The 24563-nt window shown below is 40.8% G+C and overlaps 1 protein-coding gene across 1 annotated transcript in view; it reads left to right on the forward strand.

Annotated features, from left to right (window-relative positions):
• LOC124799548 (probable methyltransferase-like protein 25) overlaps positions 1-24198 on the forward strand; it is a 78143-nt gene extending 53945 nt beyond the window's left edge. The window contains exons 3-5 of the mRNA XM_047262931.1: positions 4438-4602; positions 15480-15626; positions 23793-24198. Coding sequence (XP_047118887.1) covers positions 4438-4602; positions 15480-15626; positions 23793-23900 — 420 coding nt within the window. The 3' untranslated portion in view covers positions 23901-24198. The remainder of the gene's footprint in view (positions 1-4437; positions 4603-15479; positions 15627-23792) is intronic.
• Positions 24199-24563: the final 365 nt, after the last annotated feature.

Genomic DNA, 24563 nt, shown 5'->3' on the forward strand with positions numbered 1-24563 from the left:
AGCTTTAAGCGCTAATAGAAAGCACAGAAGCTGAAATCGTTATAGGTACAGAACCCTGACTAAAGCCTGAAATAAGTTCTGCAGAAATTTTTACGAAGTCTCAGACGGTGTTCAGGAAAGATAGATTAGGCAGAATTGGTGGTGGAGTGTTTGTGTCTGTCAGTAGTGGTTTATCTTGTAGTGAAGTCGAAGTAGATACTCTGTGCGAAATGGTATGGGTGGAGGTTATACTTAACAGCCGAATTAAGTTAATAATTGGCTCCTTCTACCGACCCCCAGATTCCAATGATATAGTTGCTGAACAGTTCAGAGAAAATTTGAGTCTCGTAACAAATAAATACCCCACTCATATGGTTATAGTTGGTGGGGACTTCAACCTTCCCTCGATATGTTGGCAAAAATACTTGTTCAAAACCGGTGGTAGGCAGAAAACATCTTCCGAGATTGTCCTAAATGCTTTCTCCGAAAATTATTTCGAGCAGTTAGTCCACGAACCCACGTGAATTGTAAATGGTTGTGAAAACACACTTGACCTCTTAGCCACAAACAATCCAGCGCTGATAGAGAGCGTCATGACTGATACAGGGATTAGTGATCACAAGGTCGTTGTAGCTAGGCTCAATACCGTTTCTTCCAAATCCACCAGAAACAAATGCAAAATAATTTTATTTAAAAAAGCGGATAAAGTGTCACTAGAAGCCTTCCTAAGAGAAAATCTCCATTCCTTCCAAACTGACTATGCAAATGTAGACGAGATGTGGCTCAAATTCAAAGATATAGTAGCAACAGCAATTGAGAGATTCATGCCTTATAAATTGGTAAGAGATGGAACTGATCCCCCATGGTACACAAAATAGGTCCGAACGCTGTTGCAGAGGCAACGGAAAGAGCATGCGAAGTTCAGAAGAACACGAAATCCCGAAGATTGGCTAAAATTTACAGACGCACGAAATTTGGCACGGACTTCAATGCGACATGTCTTTAATAGGTTCCACAACGAAACATTGTCTCGAAATTTGGTAGAAAATCCAAAGAAATTCTGGTCGTATGTAAAGTACACAAGCGGCAAGACACAGTCAATACCTTCGCTGCGCAGTGCCGGTGGTACTGTTACCGACGACTGTGCCGCTAAAGCGGAGTTATTGAATGCAGTTTTCCGAAATTCCTTCACCAGGGAAGACAAATGGAATATTCCAGAATTTGAAACACGAACAGCTGCTAGCATGTGTTTCTTGGAAGTAGATACCTTAGGGGTTGCGAAGAAACTCAAATTGCTTGATACGGGCAAGTCTTCAGGTCCAGATTGTATACCGATTAGGTTCCTTTCAGATTACACTGATACAATAGCTCCCTACTTAGCAATCATATACAACTGCTCGCTCACCGATAGATCTGTACCTACAGATTGGAAAATTGCGAAGGTCGCACCAGTGTTTACGAAGGGTAGTAGGAGTAATCCATCGAACTACAGACCTATATCATTGACGTCGGTTTGCAGTAGGGTTTTGGAGCATATACTGTATTCAAACATTATGAATCACCTCGAAGGGAACGATCTATTGATACATAATCAGCATGGTTTCAGAAAACATCATTCTTGTGCAACGCAGCTAGCTCTTTATTCGCACGAAGTAATGGCCGCTATCGACAGGGCTCTCAAGTTGATTCCGTATTTCTAGATTTCCAGAAAGCTTTTGACACCGTTCCTCACAAGCAACTTCTAATCAAGCTGTGGGCCTATGGGGCATTGTCTCAGTTGTGCGACTGGATTCGTGATTTCCTGTCAGGAAGGTCGCAGTTCGTAGTAATAGACGGCAAATCATCGAGTAAAACTGAAGTGATATCAGGTGTTCCCCAGGGAAGCATCCTGGTATCTCTGCTGTTCCTGATTTATATAAATGACCTGGGTGACAATCTGAGCAGTTCTCTTAGGTTGTTCGCAGATGATGCTGTAATTTACCGTCTAGTAAGGTCATCCAAAGACCAGTATCAGTTGCAAAGCGATTTAGAAAAGATTGTTGTATGGTGTGGCAGGTGGCAGTTGACGCTAAATAACGAAAAGTGTGAGGTGATCCACATGAGTTCCAAAAGAAATCCGTTGGAATTCGATTACTCGATAAATAGTACAATTCTCAAGGCTGTCAATTCAATTAAGTACCTGAGTGTTAAAATTGCAAACAACTTAAGTTGGAAAGACCACATAGATAATATTGTGGGGAAGGTGAGCCAAAGGTTGCATTTCATTGGCAGGACACTTAGAAGATGCAACAAGTCCACTAAAGAGACAGCTTTCACTACACTCGTTCGTCCTCTGTTAGAATATTGCTGTGCGGTGTGGGATCCTTACCAGGTGGGATTGACAAAGGACATCGAAAGGGTGCAAAAAAGGACAGCTCGTTTGTAATAGGGGAGAGAGTGTGCCAGATATGATACGCGAGTTGGGATGGAAGTCATTAAAGCAAAGACGTTTTTCATCGTGGTGAGATCTATTTACGAAATTTCAGTCACCAACTTTCTCTTCCGAATACGAAAATATTTTGTTGAGCCCAACCTACATAGGTAGGACTGATCATCAAAATAAAATAAGAGAAATCAGAGCTTGAACAGAAAGGTTTAGGTGTTCGTTTCTCCCGCGCGCTGTTCGGGAGTGGAATGGTAGAGAGATAGTATGATTGTGGTTCGATGAACCCTCTGCCAAGCACTTAAATGTGAATTGCAGAGTAGTCATGTAGATGTAGAATGTTGGCATGATTGATTTTTATATATTTTTTTTGTTTTTCTGCACATGTTAGGTTAGAATATCATTAGTTTTGTTTCTCCTCACACAAAAGTCTGTAAGGCTTTGATGTTACGGTTGCCATGTTTGATAGAAGTGATCTGACTTGTGTGCCATCTTGATGACGTCACTGGTTGAAGCTGAGAGCCAGTATCAGATGTTTCTGTATTTCCCAAGGCGAAGGAATCCAGGAGAAACGGTATCGGTCATACCAGAATAACTCATTGTTTTATGTAATGAGCTACACCCATGTTGTGATTCCCCAGCTTTGCAGACAGTTGCTCGCATCAGGATAGGATGAACCCTCCTTCTGACTCTCCAGGCTAAGCTTGGTCTTCTAGATTATTTGCCTCAGTGCTGGTGGACGACTCATGGACAGTTGAACTGATTTTCTATTTTCTCTGTGAAAGTCATTGTTATTTCAGATATAACCTTTTAAATTGCTGTTGAGGCAGAGTAGGGTGGTTGGTGTTGGGGCATTTCCTGCTCTTGACCGTACCTCCTTTGCCAGCTGCCTCAGTCATCCCTCTTCCACTCTGTTTTAATTGTTTTTAGGTAGCAGTTAGCCTCACCCTATTTTTTGTTTTATGGATAGCACTCCAATGAACCAGTGAATAAGGGGCGTTGTTCCCCTCTTTTAACACTTTGACTATAATGAATCAGGGGTGGGACAACTGTAGACAGGATAGTCCTTGGTGCATGCAGCACTGTGCAGGACCTAATTATTTCTCTCATCTTGTTTCATTGTTGCTGGCCCAAAAGATTCCATTATATTTTTAGCCTTCTTACTTTTACTGATACCAATCTCCATGCTAGATGGCTTCTTTACTCAATAACTGTCTTTGCCCATAATCGGACTGGGGGGGGGGGGGGGGGAGGGGGGTCAGATGCAGGTGGAGGTTCTCTTCCCACAGATGAGCCCTGGTATATCCCTTGTCTGCTCTCACCTCTGTACCAGCCTGACTCACATGCTTTGACTTGTCCAGTTATCACTCAGCTCTGGCATCAATATTGCTTTCAGTGTCTTAGTTTTACCCATCCTTCATACTTCCATAATCCAATCAAATTTTTGACAGTTGTCATGAGCTCCAGGTGAGTTACCTCTTGGCTGAGGGCCCATGATTTACACTCTCTTAACCCTACCCAACCAACATGTTTGCTTTGGCGCAGTAGGACTCTCTTGTCCAGTAAGTAGAAATGTCTTATAGTGTCTAATATAATAGCCCCTGTTGAATAATATCGAGGCAGACTACTAAATCAGCAGTGACTCAGTCGAGCAGTTTTCTTTGCAAATGAGGGATAGTTATGTAACAAAACAGCATAGCAACACAGAAATAAATAACTACAAAATATAATGAAAGAAAATTGGAGAACTTACATGTCAAACAATGAAAACATGCCCCAGCAGGGCAAGCATTGAAGTCTACTGGTAGGACAGTACCCCCTTTTTTCCCAGACACATATTACCGCTGACCATGGGCAGCTGCACTCTTTACAGGCTGCATTATTTACTTTTTTTGTATATATTTTATCCCATTGTGTACATTTCAGATAATAGGTATTTCAACTATTATTTACCAAATCTTTACTGGGGATAACAAAATTTAATTATTTATAATATGAACAGTACATTTAAAGAGTAATGCCTACGTTGCTTTCAGGTACCAGTTGAGCCTTTGTGGTATCGCTCTCTCTTACAAGTACTGTTGGTGGAAAAATGCAGACACAATCTGCCAGAAGGGCAAGTGGGCCGTTTAGCAGCGAAATGTAATAGCTTTCCAGAGTATGTGTCCAAAGCATTGACAAAACTAGGAGTAGCGTCTGAGGTTAGTATGTATTTTCATGTTTACACTATGCCTACTGTACTATGTAGACAAATGTTAAGTGAAATATAAATAATTTAAGGAGTAAAGGTAACAACATACCAAATAATTGAGGTGGCAAGTCATCAGTAGACACTTAGAAAAGTGTGAGAACATTAGTAGCTTTTGTATGAATTTTTCTTCAGAAGCATGCAGTAAACACTGCAACAAAAAACCTCTGCATGGCTGTATTGTCCCATCTGTCTAAAATCTGTTGGAACTGCAGCTAGACTAGAGTGAAGGATGGAATGGGCTAGGGGAGAAAGGAAGTAGGGAGGGAGCAGGAGGGAGGGTTGAAGTCTGGTTGTTGACTGGGCACGTGGGATAGGAATTTGTAAAGCACATAATAGTGTGAAAGAATGGATTGGGAAGCTGAGATAGAACTGAGGAAGGAGGAGACTGCAGAATGGATGATGGTAGTGCGTGATGAGAGAAGTTAGGACCATGGTGTAGGGGCTAGTGGAGATTGAGACCAGGAGGAGTATGGGATAAAAGTATCAATTGCGGTGACAGTTCCAGCCTACATAATTAATAGAATTTGATGTTTGGAGAAAGAATCTTTATAGCACATATTTTGAAACAACCAATGAAATCGAGCATGGTTCCTCGTTTCAAAAGTGTGTTATGTCACTTGTTGGTCAACTTTGCAGTAAGCCAAGTTCGATGGTGGGGTTGATGGTTATGCCCACATAAAAATGCTGTGCAGAAACTACAGCAGAGTTAATATTTTTTATGGAGTAGGAATGTGCTGGGGTGAGTGTACCAGACAGAATTTGCACCTGGGTCTTCCACAGGGTAAAGACACATGTGGCAAGGTTGCTTGCCAACATAAAACAAACCATAGTGTACTGTATATGACAACTATTGCATACCAAATCGTAGAGCAGGGTTGTCACTGAGAATGAACACTTAATACTGAAAGTGTCTTTTATCACACAAAAATAACCCATAATGTGAATGGAGCTTAACTGCATCATAAGTGGGGAACACTTACAGGGTGTTTTCAAAAATGACCGGTATATTTGAAACGGCAATAAAAACTAAACGAGCAGCGATAGAAATACACCGTTTGTTGCAATATGCTTGGGACAACAGTACATTTTCAGGCGGACAAACTTTCGAAATTACAGTAGTTACAATTTTCAACAACAGATGGCGCTGCGGTCTGGGAAACTCTATAGTACAATATTTTCCACATATCCACCATGCGTAGCAATAATATGGCGTAGTCTCTGAATGAAATTACCCGAAACCTTTGACAACGTGTATGGCGCAATGGCTTCACATGCAGATGAGATGTACTGCTTCAGCTGTTCAATTGTTTCTGGATGCTGGCGGTACACCTGGTCTTTCAAGTGTCCCCACAGAAAGAAGTCACAGGGGTTCATGTCTGGCGAATAGGGAAGCCAATCCACGCCGCCTCCTGTGTGTTTCGGATAGCCCAAAGCAATCACACGATCATCGAAATATTCATTCAGGAAATTAAAGACGTCGGCCGTGCGATGTGGCCGGGCACCATCTTGCATAAACCACGATGTGTTCGCAGTGTCGTCTAAGGCAGTTTGTACCGCCAAAAATTCACGAAGAATGTCCAGATAGCGTGATGCAGTAATCGTTTCTGGATCTGAAAAATGTGCCAATGATTTCCTTTGGAAGAAATGGCGCCCAGACCAGTACTTTTTGAGGATGCAGGGACGATGGGACTGCAACATGGGGCTTTTCGGTTCCCCATATGCGCCAGTTGTGTTATTGACGAAGCCGTCCAGGTAAAAATAAGCTTCGTCAGTAAACCAAATGCTGCCCACATGCATATCGCCGTCATCAATCCTGTGCACTATATCGTTAGCGAATGTCTCTCGTGCAGCAATGGTAGTGGCGCTGAGGGGTTGCCGCGTTTGAATTTTGTATGGATAGAGGTGTAAAACTCTGGCGCATGAGACGATACGTGGACGTTGGCGTCATTTGGGACCGCAGCTGCAACACGGCGAACGGAAACCCGAGGCCGCTGTTGGATCACCTGCTGCACTAGCTGCGCGTTGCCCTCTGTGGTTGCCGTACGCGGTCGCCCTACCTTTCCAGCACGTTCATCCGTCACGTTCACCAGTCCGTTGAAATTTTTCAAACAGATCCTTTATTGTATCGCTTTTTGGTCCTTTGGTTACATTAAACCTCCGTTGAAAACTTCGTCTTGTTGCAACAACACTGTGTTCTAGGCGGTGGAATTCCAAACACCAGAAAAATCCTCTGTTCTAAGGAATAAACCATGTTGTCTACAGCAAACCTTGCACGTTGTGAACAGCACACGCTTACAGCAGAAAGACGACGTACAGAATGGCGCACCCACACACTGTGTTGTCTTCTATATCTTTCACATCACTTGCAGCGCCATCTGTTGTTGAAAATTGTAACTACTGTAATTTCGAAAGTTTTGTCCGCCTGAAAATGTACTGTTGTCCCAAGCATATTGCAACAAACGGGTGTATTTCTATCGCTGCTCGTTTAGTTTTTATTGCCGTTTCAAATATACCGGTCATTTTTGAAACACCCTGTATAATCATAAACATAAAATGATCTTGAATATTACAAAATTTTACTAATTAGAAGGTTGTGGAATTTTTCAATACTCTTAATACTAAATTACTATCACTGGCTGGAGGCTATAATTCAACTGGAACTTGGACATCACCATGCATTACTCCTAACACCACACCTTGTGGACAACCCATTTGCTGTAGCAATGTCAAATCTTTAGCTTTGAAGACCTGCAAGCTAATTTTTTCATTTGGTGGAAACATTCTGATTTTATTTATCTACGAGCTATGATTATTTTTGATAGAGTGAGTGAAGCAGTGTTTAAAATATTTGGATTGTAAGTGATCAGAGTAGGATTTAAATGCCTATAAAGATTTAGATTTTTAGATGTGCTCTTAAAACATATCAAAAGATGCTTTAACAGCACTAGGGTCAGTACTTTCCATAGTCCTTGATCATTTATCCCAGAACTCAATTTTTAATCATATTGATCCAATTTACTAACTCTGATCCTCTCCTCATCTGGTTCTGTTTTTATTTTATTTTATTTTATTTTCAGAAAATTAGTACTGCAGAGAGGGTAACTACTTTACATTTAATCAAGCCATACATCTGGTGTGAATCTTTATCATAAAATAGTTTCACTAGGAATCTAAAAACAAAGAAATGCATTTTCTCACGTACCATATACAACAAGGATATTGTTCTGCAGGCCAGTACTTTTTATTGGTTCTTCAAGAACATACTGTGGGATGCAAAACTCGTGAAGCAGTGTTGAAGCTTTCAGAAAGTAATTGTATATGTTACTTAAGTTCTACCAGTGAGTTAACACAGCCCATTCTTATGGCTGATTTTCACAGTGAAACCTAATGACTTGTTAAAGTAAAGACATAAAGGAAAGTGAATGAGATAGTATACATACTAACAACGAACAATAATATGGGATGGATAGATACCTACTCTCCATATAGAGGAGACATTTAGTCGCCGACAGGCGCAATGAAGAAGATTGCTAAAATATAAAGCTTTTGGACAAAGTCTTTCTGAAATAGAAAACACACACACACACACACACACACACACACACACACACACTCACATTCATAACTCATACACAAATGGCCACTGACTGGTTGCTGGAGCCTGACTGCAACTGAGTCTGACATGAGCAGCAAAAGGACAGTGGGAAGGATATCAGGCCGGGGCTGAAGGAAGATGCTGAGCTGGATGTGTTTGTAGAGAGAGTTCCCACCTGTGCAGTTCAGAAAAGCTAGTGTTGGTAGGAAGAATATAGATGGTGCAGGCTGTGAAGCAGTCATTATAAGGAAGCATATTGTGCTGAGCAGCATGTTCTGCCACTGAGTGGTCCAGCTGTTTCTTGGCCACACACTGGCAGCAGCCATTTACGTGGAGAGACAGTTTGTTAGCTGTCATGGCCTTGTAGAAAATGGCACATTGATTGCAGCTGAGTTTGTAGATCACATGGGTGCTTTCACGGCTAGCCCTGCTTTGATGAGGTATGGGGTGCCTGTGACAGGACTGACGTAGGTGGTAGTGGGAGAATGTATGGGATAGGTTTTGCATCTAGGTCTGTTGCAGAGATATGAGCCTTGAGGAGAGCAGGGGCAGAGTACAGATGGATGAGGATATGTAGGTTTGGTGGGTGGCAAAATACCACTGTGAGAGGGGTGTAGGGTGTAGAAGGGAGGATATTCCTCATTTTAGGGTATGATGAGATGTAGTTGAAGCCCCGATGGAAAATGTGATTCTGTTGCTCCAATTTTGGGTGACACTGAGCCATGAAAAGAGTGTTGCTTTCTGTTCGGACAGTAGGTATGTGAGAGGTGGCAGGTGACTGGAGACAAAAGACATGGGATATCTATTTCTGGACAAGGTTGGGAGGGTATTTTGACCTTGGAGGTGTCAGTGACACCCTTGGCATATTTGGAGAGGGACTGCTCACTGCTACAGAGGTACTGATGTAGCCATCCTTGAGGTTGAGGTCGACATCAGAGAAGGTGGCTTGTTGATTTGAAGAGGACCAATTGAAATAGAAGGAGGAAGAAGATGTTAAGGTTCTGCAGTAAAGTGGATACGGTCTCTGCACCCTTGGTCCATATCACAATGATTTTATCAATAAATCTGACTCAGGTGAAGGGTTTGGAATTCTGGGTGGATAGGAAGTATTCCTCCAAATGACAGATGAATGGGTTGCCATGCAGGTGCCCATTGCTATACCATGTATATGTTTGTAAGTGGTGCCTTCAAAGGAGAAGTAATTGTAGATGGGGATATAGTTGGTCATAGCAACTGGGAAAGAGTTTATAGGTTTGTAGTCAGTCAGGCTTTGGAACAAGTAGTGTTCAGTAGTGTCAAGCCCATGGGCAGTGGGGATGTTAGTGTAGATGTAAGTGGCAGTGCCAGTAATGAGCAGAGTGCTGGATAATTAAGGAACAGGAACTATGGAGAGTTGGTGGAGGAAATGGTTGATGTCTTCCCATAGTATGATTTTGCCTAACAGCTCTCCCTTCATCCCAACCCATTGCTGTTTTTCCTTGTTACTGTTCTCTAACACATTACTTTACTCAATGTCTGATCTTTCTGTCTCTTCTTTCCTGTGTTTTGTTGTTGACTTCTGAGCCACCCTGTATCAACGGCCTCACCTGCATACAACACACAGTTATGTTACTTCCTGGACTGTAGCTACAGCTTATCCCACATTCTTACCACCGATGTAATTATTTTATGGATTTCAAATTGATCACACATTCTCCCTCACCCTCACGTGGTTTTCTATACCATCCTGTGCAACGTATACTTCATATGAACCCTGTACCTAACAACCTGCTCACCTCTCCCTATCCTCTCTCTTCCATTATTCCAGCACACACATACTGACTTCACCTAATGAAGTTACACCTGTTGCCTCCCTTCACACATATCCACCCGCCAATCTACGTTCCACTGTATCATCTTTTTATTTATTTTCCTTATTGATCTCATTATGTTTTCACATTGATTTTAGTTTGTTTTCACCTTTTACTAAAGGTCTTTTCTCTTAGATGTCACCTTTTTCCTATTCTTCATCCATTTTTATCCTTTTTGTGATTTTTGTATTTCTATGTATTTTTTTATCTTTCACTGTGGATCCTTGCTCTTTTCATCTGTGCCAGTACGTAGAAGTTGTCCTATCCGTAGTGAGAATTTCCTAGCTTCAAACTTTGCCTCACCATCATCCCCCCCCAAATCTGACAACATGGACGCCAACCTAACATCTGCAGAAAGAGCAGCAATCCACCTGTTAAAAACTGATACCAATCTAATCTAGCAGGATCTCCAGTCCGTCCTCAAATCCTGAAGTCCATTCCAGAATTTCTCCCCTGATCTCTCTCTCTCTCTCTCTCTCTCTCTCTCTCTCTCTCTCCTCCTCCCTGTACCTCTCCCCCCTCCCTCCCTCCCTCCCTCCCTCCCTCCCTCCCTCCCTCCCTCCCTCCCTCTCTCCCTCTCTCTCTCTCTCTCTCTCTCTCTCTCTCTCCCTCTCCCTCTCCCTCTCCCTCTCCCTCTTTCTCTCCCTCTACGTCTCCCCCCTCCCCCTCCCTTCCTCCACCCTCTCCCTCTACGTCTCCCCCCTCCCCCTCCCTTCCTCCACCCTCTCCCTCCCTCCCTCCCTCCCTCCCTCCCTCCCTCCCACTGCCTCCCTCTCTCTCACTCACTCCCCTCCCTCCCTCCCTCCCTCCCTCCCTCCCTCCCTCCCTCTCATCACCCCTTATGCCCACCACTCCCCACACTTCTACCCTCTAAATGCTTCCTAAAGTCTGTAAACCCAACCACCCAGGGCACCCCTTTGCAGCCAGTTACTTGCTGCCACACAGAGAGTATATGGTCTCATGGACCAACACCTTCAGTCTGTTACCCATATCCTACTCTCCTGACAGAAGACACCATTTCCTCCATTGACTGCCTGCAGTTCCTGTTCCTTTACCAACCTTTCCCAGTGCCCGACTAACTACAAACCTACAACCTTCTTCCTGCCACATTGACCAGATATATTCTCACCCATAACAATGTCACCTAAAATGGGCATCCACATGACACCATAATTTGCCAACCTACACATGGGCCATTTAGAGGAATACTTCCTAACGATGCAGAATCCCAAGCCCCTCACCTGGTTTACATTTAGTGGCGACATCTTCATGATCTGGATCAAGGTTGAGGACACTGTTCTCATTACTCCATAACCTCAACACCTTCTCTCTTATTCACTTCACCTGGTTTCCTCAACCCAAAAAGCCACCTACCTTGATGTTGACCTACACCTCAAGGATAGCTGCATCTGTCCACAACAAACCAACCAACTGACACCAACACCTCTACTTCAGCAGCTGCCACACATTCCACACCAAGATGTTCTTTCCATACAGCTTAGCCACCCCAGGTTGTCACACCTGCAGCAGTGAGTAGTCCCTTTCCAAATATGTCAAGGGTCTCATTGAGGCCGCACAGACCAAAATTACCCTCCCAACCTTGTCCAGAAGTGCATCTCCCATGCCTTGCCCCTTCAGTCACCTACCACCTCCCACATACCCACTGTCTGGCTGCAAAGGAGCACTCCTCTCATGACTCGTCATCACCCTTGACTGGAGCAACAGAATTGCGTTCTCTACCAGGCTTTCAACTATGTCTTGTTGTGCCCTAAAATGAGGAATGTCCTCCCTTTGATCCTCCTCACCCCTCTCACAGTGGTATTTTGCCACCCACCAAACCGACACAATGTCCTTGTCCATCCCTACACCACCCTTGCTCCCAACCTCTCATCTCAAGGCTCATATCCCTGCAATAGACCTAAATGGAAAATCTGTCCCACATATCCTCCCACTACCACATATTCCAGTCCTGTAATAGGCATCATCTAACCCATCAGAAGTGTGAAAGCAGCCACATGATCTACAAACTAAGCTCTAACCAGGGCACCACTTTCTATGTAGGCTTGACAGTTAACAATCTATCTGTGCGCATGAATGGGCATCAAACTGTGGCCAAGAAACAGCTGGACCACACAGCTGCATAACATGCTGCCCAACATGATGTGCTTCATAGCCTGTGCCATCTGGAGTGTTCCTACCAACACCAGCTTTTCTGAATTGCACAGGTGGAAACTCTCCTTACAACATATTCTTCATTCTTGTGACCCCTAGCCTCCACCTTCACTAGTTCCTGTCCTCCACACAACTACTCTGTTCCCTGCTCCCACTCCAGCAACAGACTCCTTTTATCCCCCAGCACTCCTACTAGTCTTTACCCGATTCTCTACTTCTCCTTTTCCCCCCACCCCCACCCCGCACTGGCTCCCGGCATTGCAGCCAGCGGCCCTGTCCTATCCTACAGCCAGCATGGCATCATCCCTAAACCCCTGCCTGCTATCCCTCCCATTCTCTGTCCCATGCTCCTTTTTACCCCCACCACCCACTTCAGTAGATTGTTGCTCGCATCAGATGCCGTTGCAAATGGGCTGCAGTGTGCAGACAGTGGCCATGTCTGTGTGAGTTGTGAATTTATGTGTGTGTTTTCTATTTCAGAAGAAGGACTTTATCCGAAAGCTTAAATTTTAGTAGTCATTTTCATTGTGCCTGTCTGGGATTCAAAGCCTCTTCTATGTGGTGAGTAGCAGTCTATCATGTCCATATCGTTGTTATTGTATCCAGAAATTTTCAGGCTAAACACTTGTCGAATAATATTCAGGAAACTGATTATGATGTAAGATTTCATTCCAATCAGAACAGATCCACATTGGTAAAATATCTTGCTATACATTTCAGTGATTATCATTAAAAGAAACTAAATATATATGAGGGATCTTCAAAAATTATGTTACACATTATTAAACAGGGCAAGTAACTGTTATTGAATACCGCATCACACTTCAAAGTGACACAGATACACAACTCTATTTTTCAGAAGAGCCACCAAGTCTCTATTAACAATGGTCTGAACATTCTGCCATGCTGTATCCTACTTGTAGTGTGTGCGTGAATGAGTGCGTTGAGTGCGGTGTCTCCTCACATATGTGTTTGAGTCAGTTGCCAACTGTAATAGTAGGGGCCGGTCTCCAAAGACTACCTGTGGGAAGGATGCATATGGTATCCACTGTGCCGTCCACCAGTGACTCATGCATATGTACGTGTGGTGCAGTACTGACTATGCATCTCGATGGTCATTGACTTGTACCATTCACACCAGTTGTTTTGTGTCTTATAATGGTGGATTCACGAGTGGCTTATTTCTGTTATTGTTCAGAGGTTTATGAACAAAGCCATATTTTGTTACTTGGATCAGTTTTGTGTATTACTTGTTTACTACATACCAACTGTTCAGTTCATCAGCATTACAAATCTGCTCCTTCATCAGGAGCCATTCTAGAATTGCTGAGTGAATGTCCTCCTCGTTAGATGCTCCTTCATTGTGCCTAAAAGATTGCCTAGACATTGTCATCTGTGGTCGGTGTTGACCACCTTCCTTCCCAATCACTATCACCTAACTTTGTGGCAACCTCGGTCAAATTGTTGGCACCATACCACTAAGGTTCATTGCCACGTTTCGTATGGTCCACATACCACCAGAATTTGGTGGTGAATCTGTGTGCATTGTAGACATTTTGCCCACAAGAATCCTATTGTGCCGCACAGTTCATCTTTGGAGTATGTTTCCATTCACTGCGCAGTTTCACTTGCACACTTTGATGTACTTGTTATCCATACCATAAAAGAACTGTCTGTGCTGGATGTCCAGAACATGTACTATGATCCACATTTGCACAATGGTCTCAATGTGGAATGATGAGTGTAACTTACTTTCAAGTCCCTACTCTTGAAAAAGCAAATTTGAAATATTCATCATATCTTCCCTCAAGTGCTTTATAATTTTAGGGTTTTAGGTATGGAAACTTTAAATTTCTGGGCTGAGAGACTGTTGACACTTCAAACTATCCACTAACATTTTGTCCACATTTGTGAGGGACATCTCCAGAGCTGAGACTGTAGCGACTGCGTGGGAAGCTCAAGAGCCCCGAATTCACATCGTAATTATGAGCTGTATATAGAGCATCACAAATCATAATGAGATGCTGAGTGTGTGTGTGTGTGTGTGTGTGAGAGAGAGAGAGAGAGAGAGAGAGAGAGAGAGAGAGAGAGAGAGAGAGAGAGAGGGGGGGGGGGGGGTTACATCATTCTCGATTGCAAATAATGAATCATTACAACTCTTGTTTGCCCAAAATCAGTATCAGTATTTTATTTTGCTTAACTTGTCCTTCCTTTCTAATAAAATTATTATTTTTAATGCCTCTTTATACAAGCCTATATAATAATGTGTTATCTTGCCTAAAACATTAGTCTCTTCAAATTTTATTTCACTGTCTCTTCTCTGTAAAACACATTCCAGTAAAGCTGACACAGCATTTTGTATAAAGCAACAGTTCCTTTTGCGTCCAACTTGAATGGGTATTAATACTTCCTTTTGGGTTATTAATATATGCTTGGTCACGACTGTGTTGAATTATATACACATCAGCTATCATTAATGTGATATACATCTTTTACATATATAAGGATTCAGCTGTTTTCTCAGCTTTAAAATGTTTTAAGCCCTTGTTTTTCTGAAATTTTTCCAATGCAAACAATTAACTTGTTCTTCATTAGTCATGTGTGATTGTAAATGGCTCTCTCCTGACCCTCCCTCCCCCCCCCCCCCCTTCCACAGCCCTTCCGATACCGTTTACACTGATGCACTGATATCAAGGGTATGTTTTCTCTTCGCGTTAATTATTTTTAATCATTACAAAATGGTTTGAATATAATGACTGTAGGCACAATGTTAGATTTCACAAAGTAAAATCACAAAGTAATATTACTCAGTATAAATTGTTTGTTTTGTACACAGACAATTGCATTGTTTTTATCAAACATCTGATGTCTCCACAATATTCATGTAGTTACCCATTTACGCATCGAACAGTACTAAAGGGCTAAAGAATTCATATGTCAAATATTACGTCAGTACTCATAACTGGTGGCTTTTTAATGAATTGAAATGAACACTTTTTAAAATGAAGATACAATTTACTACCAACATTTAATGTAACAATACGAACAGAAAAGCATGTTTATAATTGTCACTGTTTCATATTTTTCCAATGCATTTTAGGTAACTTTTTAATGCTTTACAGTTGCTAGGATAGTTTTGACTCACTTTGCACCCATTTACTTAATAACATATTGTATACAAAAATGTACTTATTACAGTTTTCTTTTTAGGTTTCATTGAATGAAATAGAAAGTCTTTATAAGAGTCATCAGTCACACCAACAGAAGCTCTCAGTATTCTTCATGCTCCGTGCAGTATTAGCTCCAGTGATTGAAACTATAATTTTGCTGGATCGTCTCCTTTACCTCCATGAACAGGTAACTTAAAAGAATAATATGATGATGGAAAACCTTGGGTGGAATACAAACAATAGTTTGCATAAACACTGAAACTCACCAAACAGAAAAAGTGTTTGGCAGTTAGCTGATGCACAATCTGAAAGTCAAACAGCTTTCAAACTTATGTTTATATATGAGAGAGTTCGTGATAGACAAACATTCTTTCAACACGGAGAATCAGATCACTGTGTTTGTGTGTCTGCCAAGCAAGGTGGAACTGTAAATAAGACACAAGACTTAGTTCCCTGCTCAGCCATAGAGAATTAGGTTTCCCATGATTTCCCTAAATAAAGTAAGGAAAATGATGACATATTTCCATTGTAAAAAATTGCTAATTTCCTTCCTCATCTTTCTCCAGTCTGAACCTGTGTCCTAGACTATGAGTTTGTTTGCTTGGCTACTATACAATTCTTGTTTTTGTATCTGTTAGGTTCGCATTGAGTGCTGTACAGAATGAGTGATGTCAAACAGTCCATTAACTTTTGTGTAGAGAATATGAAGATTTGGCATCAGCAGGATGAAACAACAAAATATTAAGATAAGCCTTCAGAATTAAGAGTTCTCTTGTACATGCCAAAAGAAAGACAGGAGAAATCAAATGTAGAAATCTGACGTGTGAGATAGGAAAAAAAGAAGACTCATAAATGCTGGAGAAATGTTGCCATCCACCTGTTAAATGATTGTATTCACTTTGTCTTTGTCCTTGGTTCCCCCCTTCTTTCCACCCATTTTCCTTCTGCTTATTGTATAATCATTCTCTTTGTGACTCCTCCTTTACTTTTTTTTTTAAGTTTTTGTGTACCTTCCTCCCACAGCCTATCTTCTCCCCACAGATTTTTGCATTTACTTAGTTTTCATTTCCATTTGCAGCCTGGTGTTTATTTTGAGTTTAGCTCTCATCTTTAGCTATCACTTAAAAGCAACCAAGTGTTGGCCCTGAACTTTTACTCCATTATAACTTTCTAGTTATTTCTAGTAACTTGTGCATCTCACTCCAAGGTAGGATTGATTTCTTTTTCTTTTCACCACTTGTCTGCCATACTGCTTTTTATTTTTATTTTTTAATTTTTTTTTTTTAATTGTGTTTTGAGCTGTGAGGCAATCACTACATACAAAATTTAATTTTGTGTGTTTCTTTTCTTAACTCAGGTAAGAAGCTGGCATATCGTTTTCAGTGTACTATTTTGACCTCCTACATTCTCTCTCTCTCTCTCTCTCTCTCTCTCTCTCTCTCTCTCTCTCTCTCTCTCTCTCTCTGATGCCTCAGTTTTCTTTGCCTCCCGTTGATGTCATGACAAGCCGGATCCCTTTCATCCTGAGGTCTCAGTGACCTGCACTTTCTTTCAACCTTCTCCAATGTATCTCCCTGTTCTCCATGAGGAAGGAACTAATAATTCTGAAAGCTGGGGTAGTATGTGTCTCTTTATGTGTGCCTATCAGTAGCACTATATGCTTGTGTATAATTCACCTTCAAAAGATAGATACTGGTCAGCAACTATGTCTCCTCCTATATAATGACTCATTTGATGCAGATAGCTTTGATATCAGTGATGATATTCCAGCTGTTCTGCTGAGTTATTGTTCCCATTTTATGCGCTATATTTCAATGACTGACCCAGCTGTCTTCTACAGATGCTGTGAGTTTTGCCGTTATGTGTACCCACTGTCTGGACTCTAATAAGCAGGCAGCCCGGTGAAGCCCAAGCTGTGAGTACATATAACAGCAAAACTCTCAGGACCTGAGGAAGATAGCTGGGTCAGTCATCCAAATATTGTGCATCAAATGGATACTCTAATGTGGTAGAACTCCTGGATGCACATTGTTGACAAGTCACACCAAAAAAACCTTAGAGATCACAGCTTTGATATCATAAAACAATCTTTGTCAAATGCCCTACATAAAACTCTGCCACTCTGAGATAGTCAGCTTTTCTGTGGAAGTTGTCAACCTTTTTCCTCCCTCCAGTTGATGAAGTGTGAGACGTTTCTGTAATTACAGGAAGATACTGTGAGTATTCTGATGTGTATTTCAGTATGGATATGACTGACAGGTTGCTTAAGCAACTATGTAGATATCAAATTGATCAATATTGATTGAAGCTAGTTATTTTAAAAAATAAATGTGCAGTTGAGGCAACGAAATAAAAGATAAGTGGTAAATACAACGCAGTTGCACGTCTATTGTGACAAGTAAGAGTATTTCAGCAGCAGTACAGGAAGAGTTAATACAAATGAGATATTATTAAAAAAAAAGTCTCCTAAAGCTTCACTTCTATTATGAGGAGAGCAGTGTGCAGACTTGCATTGCTGTCAAGGAGCTTTAGAAATGATTTTATCAAATATATATGGCAGCTTCAAAAGTGTTAGCCAGTTGACTTGCAGTTTAATATTTGTTCCAAGTTCCAGTAAAACCCCCAAAAGCACTCATTTTTGAATCAGAAAGCAAATGTTATGATTTTCCTTTGAGGGTGAATGAGCTTAAGTATTTTTGGTTTGGATGAACTGCCTTGACTTGACAGCATAGATTCCAGCATTGCTGTGTGGGTCCATGATTTTTCATCAGTGACAACATGTTCCAAAAAATTCAGCCATTGTCTGTGAAAGAAAGTGATAAGTTTATATTGATATCAATCATTGATAATGTTAAATTATTGATGAATTTTGTGCTTTCAGGGTGTTCTGCCAAGTTAGTGCTTCAATTTTATGCACAATATTTCAATGACTGACCCATCCATCTTCTTCAGATGCTTTAGTCTTTGTTCTCCCATCTGTCAGGCTGTTTGTGTCTAACATTTTCTCTCTGTCTCCTCAAAACATCACAGTAGAATTTCCCTTTGACCACACAGAAGAAATTCTTTATTAATAGTAGAAAAATTAATTACCATTTACTTTATGTTGTTGCAGATGTGATGCACCTTTTTTGAGGCATGGAAAGGATGGTGTATTGCACTGCAAATATTGCTGTTTTATTTCGGGTCACAAGTGCACACCCATGATATATCAGCAGTTATGACCCTGGACAGGAAATCTGGATCATCTCTTAACTGTTTCACGGATTGTTTGCCTTCTGTCATTGTGGATCAAGTAACACACTTTCTTGATAGTTTTGGAGTTGTGTGTGACTGCAGTTGACCTTAGTGTTTGTCATCTGCCACAGACTTCCAGCCATCTTTAGATCATATAAACCACTCAATTATTCTGTCTTGGCTCAAAGCTTGATCACTAAAAGGCTCCCATACCATGTGGTACATTTCAGCTGCAGTTTTTCAGGACTGAAAACAAACATTAATGCAAATCCTTGCTATTTCAGGTTTTGCAGACACAGTAGAACACAGTATAAAGAAATCAGCATACTGCACTCACAATGATAGCACATGTCAGACTGACACATGAAAGACACAACTAGAGGCATCATGTGGCAGAACTTTGTACTGCTGATTACTGGGACACAATATTCATATTCTTGGAAATTCTGGGTAGCACCTCAAAATTTGTTTTCAACTCCTGCTCAGGTTTCCTTGTGCACATGACTCCACCAGCAGTCTGTAGCTGCACTCATCAATTGCATTCGTATGTTCTGGGCCAGTTCCAGGCTCAAGTGACACAAGTGGCCCCTTGGGGTGCCAAGCTGAGAGGAGTGTCAGATGTGCCCAGAGGTGACATTTGTACATAGGGTGAAAAATAATTAGCAGTGAAAGCTGACATGGGTGAAAGTATAATATAATAATCTTAAAAACAAAATATTCCAGTAAGCTTGGGGCCACAAATGAACCATTTACAAGATAATTTTGAATTTATGGCTTCGAACTGCTACTAATTTGAGTGTGAAATATTGTCCTAGTGAGTACTGGGTAGTTATAATTACAGTGCAGCTACACGCTGAAGTCCAGTGAGGGCCATAATTATCGTATGGCAGCAAAACTTGCTAGATATGATAATTCATTAATTCCGACCTGATTTACACTCACTTACACAATTCATTCAGTATGGGCACTGGAGACTTTGACAAGATGCTGCATCCATAAAATGACATGATCAACAGTTACTCACAGCACTTCCGGTGGAATGCAAGCAACGTTTCTTGTATACTGGCCTTCAGATTAGGTAGATACCAAAGTGTCCCTGATAAGTGCATTTTTTTAGATATCCCCAGAGCCAAAAGTCACATGGATTCATATTGGGTGATCTTGCAGACCACGCATCTGGAAAACCTCAGGAGATAACAAATTCATAGAAGGTTGCATTAACCAGGTTTTTCACTGGCAAGCAACGTGAGGTGTTGCTCCACCTTGCATGAAAATAGGGTTTTCCACACAGTTGTGCTCTTCCAAATGAGTAATCATATACTGTACAGTGAGGTCACGATACACCTGACAGGCCCTCTGGGTGTATTCTCTTCAAAGAAGACTGGACCAAGAATACAGGTGCTTGTGAATCTACACCACGCAGTCACATACATCGAGTGCAGTGGCTCTTCATCCACAACATATGGTCTAACAATACCCCAACTCCCGTACTTCTGCGTATTCGCTGCACCCTGTAGTGTAAAATGTGCCCCCACAGAATATTGCCTGGCCACATGTCATCAGCTTCAATGCATGCCAGAAACCAATGGGCAAATTCAGAGCATTGCTGATCATGAGGTCTCAGCTGCTGCACCGTCTATATCTTGTGTGGCTGATCTATTATGGCTAACAATGTAAAATAAATTGCAAAACTTTCCGTACTGTTGAACATAGGATGGACAATTCTCGTGACACTGCATGAGCACTAGCACTACCCAGGCATGTGCTGCATGGTCAGTTACAGCAACAGCAACCAGGTGTCACACTAGGCTCCTGCCACGTTTCCGAACTTCAGTATCATCTTCTGTAAACCATTTAATAACATTGAGCCTCTCCTCAGTCAGTAACACTCTCTCAGTGTAGCACCGTAATTGCTGCTGTTTACATAAATAGTTTCACTAACCGCACACAGTCCCTCTTGTCGATAGCCATACTGTTCATTGACATTATGCTTTGTCAAATGACAGCTTGGATGTCATACTATTGTACAAACAGTGTATAGTGCCAGATTTGCTCCTCACTGCCAAAATTGGAACTATTTTTTCCAGTGTTAATTGGTTCTGCATTAATGCATTAGCCTATCTAACAAGTTTCACTACCGTACTATAATTACTACTCACACTGGACCTCAGTGAATAGCTGCACTTTAATTATGACCTCTTGCTACAAATTAATCCCCCTCTAACTGTGCTCAGATTTTGCCCAAGGCCTACCATAAAAACAAATACAATACTTCTTCAGCACATTACACGTTACAAATTACTGTTCACTTGAACTCGTTAAAGAAGTTTTTACATGTCTTCCTCACATTTTGAAACATTTTTCTCTACAGTGTGTTACAAATCATTTCAGACATCCCTGTATCATCTTGTATATATTGATGAGAGCCTACAATTCGCTGCTCCAATTCTTCAGCCATATCAGTAGGAGTGCTGCACATGTCACCTAAGAGATGGCCCCAGACATAAAAATCCAAGGATTGAGTTCAGGTGACCATAGTACAGGCTGTGTTTGGCCTATCGATCTTGGAACATATTGACTCGTTAGATGTTACATCAGCAGCAAAATGTGCCGTATCATACAGGTACAACATTCCCGTTGTTGCACAAGATAAGGTAGGCCAGGGATTTGAGCTCAATTAGATGGCGACTTAATCAGAAAGTGCTAACTAGAACAATATTTCATAGAAAGCAACCAAAAACTGTTACATGGGTTGTTGAAAAGTAAAAGATCTGACGGAGAAGGTATAAAAGTGAAACAAGTGATGGTAATATTATCAGGGATGTGGAACACATCAGGGAAGTGATGAAGAATTATTTTGAAGTCTCAATGAATGGGGAAAATGAACAAGAAAGTGACTCTGAAGTAAAGGAGAAACAGCATCCAATTTCTGCGGCAGAAAATGAAAATGCTGTGAAACAGATGAAATTTTGGGAGGTGGTCAGAGTAGGTGAGCTGATAGCAGGTATGATTAAGGCAGCTTGAATCCAAAGAATACAGTGGATATGGAAAGAGAACAGTCCCGAATGATGGGAAAAAGAGAATTATAATACCATCATTTAAGAAACAAAGTACAAAGAAGTGCACTGGCTACTGAGGAATCACACTGCTATCACATTGCCTGAAGATTATGGAAAACATAATAGAATAGAGACTGAGAAAAATCTTAGAACATCAATTTGAGGAACAACAACATGGATTCAGAAGTAATAGGGGAATGATAGACCTCATTTTTCCCCTCCATCAGCTAAAGGGGAAGTATTGGGTAAAAGGAAAACATCTGGTAATAGTGTTCCTGGATTTGGAAAAAGCGTATGACTGCATACCAAGTGGTAAAATATGGGAATGCTCAAGAAAACACAGTGTCCCTAATTCACTAATTAAAAAAGTTCAGATGCTATACGGAGGTTGTGAAAGCAGTGTACAAGTAGGAGGTGAAAGATAAAAATGGTTTAAGACTAGGAGAGGTGTTCAGCAAGGCAGTTCACTTTCTCTATTACTCTTCATTACACTTAACGGATACAGCCATGAAAGAAACGAAGAAAGTAGAAAATGAAAATATCAGTGCTTATGCTTTTGCTGATGACATCACCATTTTGGGAGAGATGTAAATGGAGATTCAGAGGAGGCTGGATTACTGGAATAAAAAAATTAAAGAATTCAAGTTAAGACACCCACACCTTGTTAGATCATACTGGAAGGAGAGAGGGTTGACTCTGTGAAAAGTTTAAATTACATCACTAGTGTCATTTCAAGTGATAGAAGTGCCAAATGAGAAATTTTAGAGTAGCAAAAGATCCAGCTTCTTCCACCAAGTACAAAATCTAATCTAGAACAAAGTAGTACCTTTCAGAGCTACGCAGACCATGTATAAAACATATCTCCTGCCAATCATGTCATATAATCTGGAGGTCTGTGTCATAAATATGGGAGAAGAGAGTCAGATACAGGCATGTGAAATGAAGTTCCTTAGATCAGCCCTACAAAAAGCCAGGAGAGACAGAATCAGGAACGAATATGTAAGGAGGGACCTGCAGGTGAACCACGGAGGAAAGAATGAGTGCTGCAAGATTGAGATGGTTAGGTCATATGAAGTGAATGCAGTGTTTGTAGATGGAGCAGCCTAGGAAGAGATGGACAGATAAAGATCTTGAGAGGAGTAACACGGGATTCAGTGGAGAGAAAAAAGCTGTACAAGGACAGAAATCAATGGAGACATATTGTTCGCAAAGGTCCTACCTGGTTTGCTGTAAGGAAACGATGATGATGATGATGATGATGATGACAATACTTCACACAGATTCAATGGCAGGTTGTAACCACACATTTGCAATTGTCTTTCAAATGGCTCATTTGTAAATCCATGTTTAGTAGATGTTTTTGCGTCTATTGTCATATACTTTTACAGGTCAGTTTTCACTATTAATTGTGAAACACACTATGTATATGAATAAAAAAAAATTCCTGAAAGCTTTTAAATATATCAGAAATTTTCTAAAATGGAAATGAATTGTTTCTTCTCTTAATATTAAGCACTGAAATAAGATTTAGAAATTTATTTATGTTTCTGAAGAAATTCTGTGTATTATTTATTTTAAAATAAAAAACAACCCACTTCCATGATTGCTAGATTTTTTAATTATTTGTAAAGTTTTTATTAAGAGCACAAGGAAAGGCAACTGATGTGGGGGGCTAATAATATGTTACTTGTCCGGTAAAATTTTCTTGAACCAGACCAGCTTACATTTCACTCTTGACAATGAATTTAGCAGTTTACTTAACGAACTGCGGGATTGTTTATTTTCATACTTAATTCAGTCATAGAAAAGAAAATTATAGACTGAAAACAATAGAAGTTGTATGCACAATATACCAGGTGATATTACTAAGGATGGACTAATCAGCATTACCAATTGTTCCTTAGTCATCAGGCCCTTGCTTGTAGAAGGCAGGTCATATATATTTGTTTAGCATATTATCTTGATGAATCACTGAACAACATTTCTTTCTAATATTGCTTGCATTCTTTGAATATCATTGTTGCTCCATGTCTAATGAGAAAAACATTGTACAATTGCAGGGAATTGCAGATGCTCATCTAGTGCAACTGTTTGATCCGGTCACATCACCAAGGTGTTATGCAGTTCTAGCCATAAAACAGAGCAAACTGGAAGTTAATACTTCATAAACAATGGGTTCAATGTTAAACCTTATTTATGCAAAACATGTCTTCTCGTGTTCTGATTGTGCATTGTGGACTCAATTTTCTGGATGGATTCAGAAAAATTCTTTTTGTTACCATATTTCCAAATGATGTAGTTATATAACTGTTCAAGATCAATTTTGTCTTTTAAGTAAAATGATTTCAGTGAGAAAGAGTGGGCCATGAGAGGTATTCTTGAAGGGTCACATTTTATCACTTAGTGAAAAAAGAGAGAAAGGGGAAGCAGAATGTGATTCATAATAAAATGCTCATTCCACGTGAAGAACGGATATGGACAGAAATTTGTTTGTCTTTGCAGCGGTCCTCTTGATACTGACTAAATTTCAGTTTAATCACACTGAAGAGAACCATTCTAAAATATCTCAGATGTCAGATTTATATTTATTCTGCTGTTTCATAATGATGAGGCAAACAACCAAAGGGGTTTTATTCAAACTGACACTGGCTGTGGAAGCCTGTGTTCTCGCTTTAAATATATTTTTGATAATGCAGGATGATGTAGCCTGGAACCCTTTTGTTTTCTGTACTGTATTTTAAGTATTCTTTCACACACTGCATCATAAGACTTTATTTTAATCTTCGTTGGGTTCCATGGAGAAATATTGTATTAATTGTATCTGTAGGAAC

This window comes from Schistocerca piceifrons, chromosome 1 (assembly GCF_021461385.2).
Source record: "Schistocerca piceifrons isolate TAMUIC-IGC-003096 chromosome 1, iqSchPice1.1, whole genome shotgun sequence".
NCBI lineage: Eukaryota > Metazoa > Arthropoda > Insecta > Orthoptera > Acrididae > Schistocerca > Schistocerca piceifrons.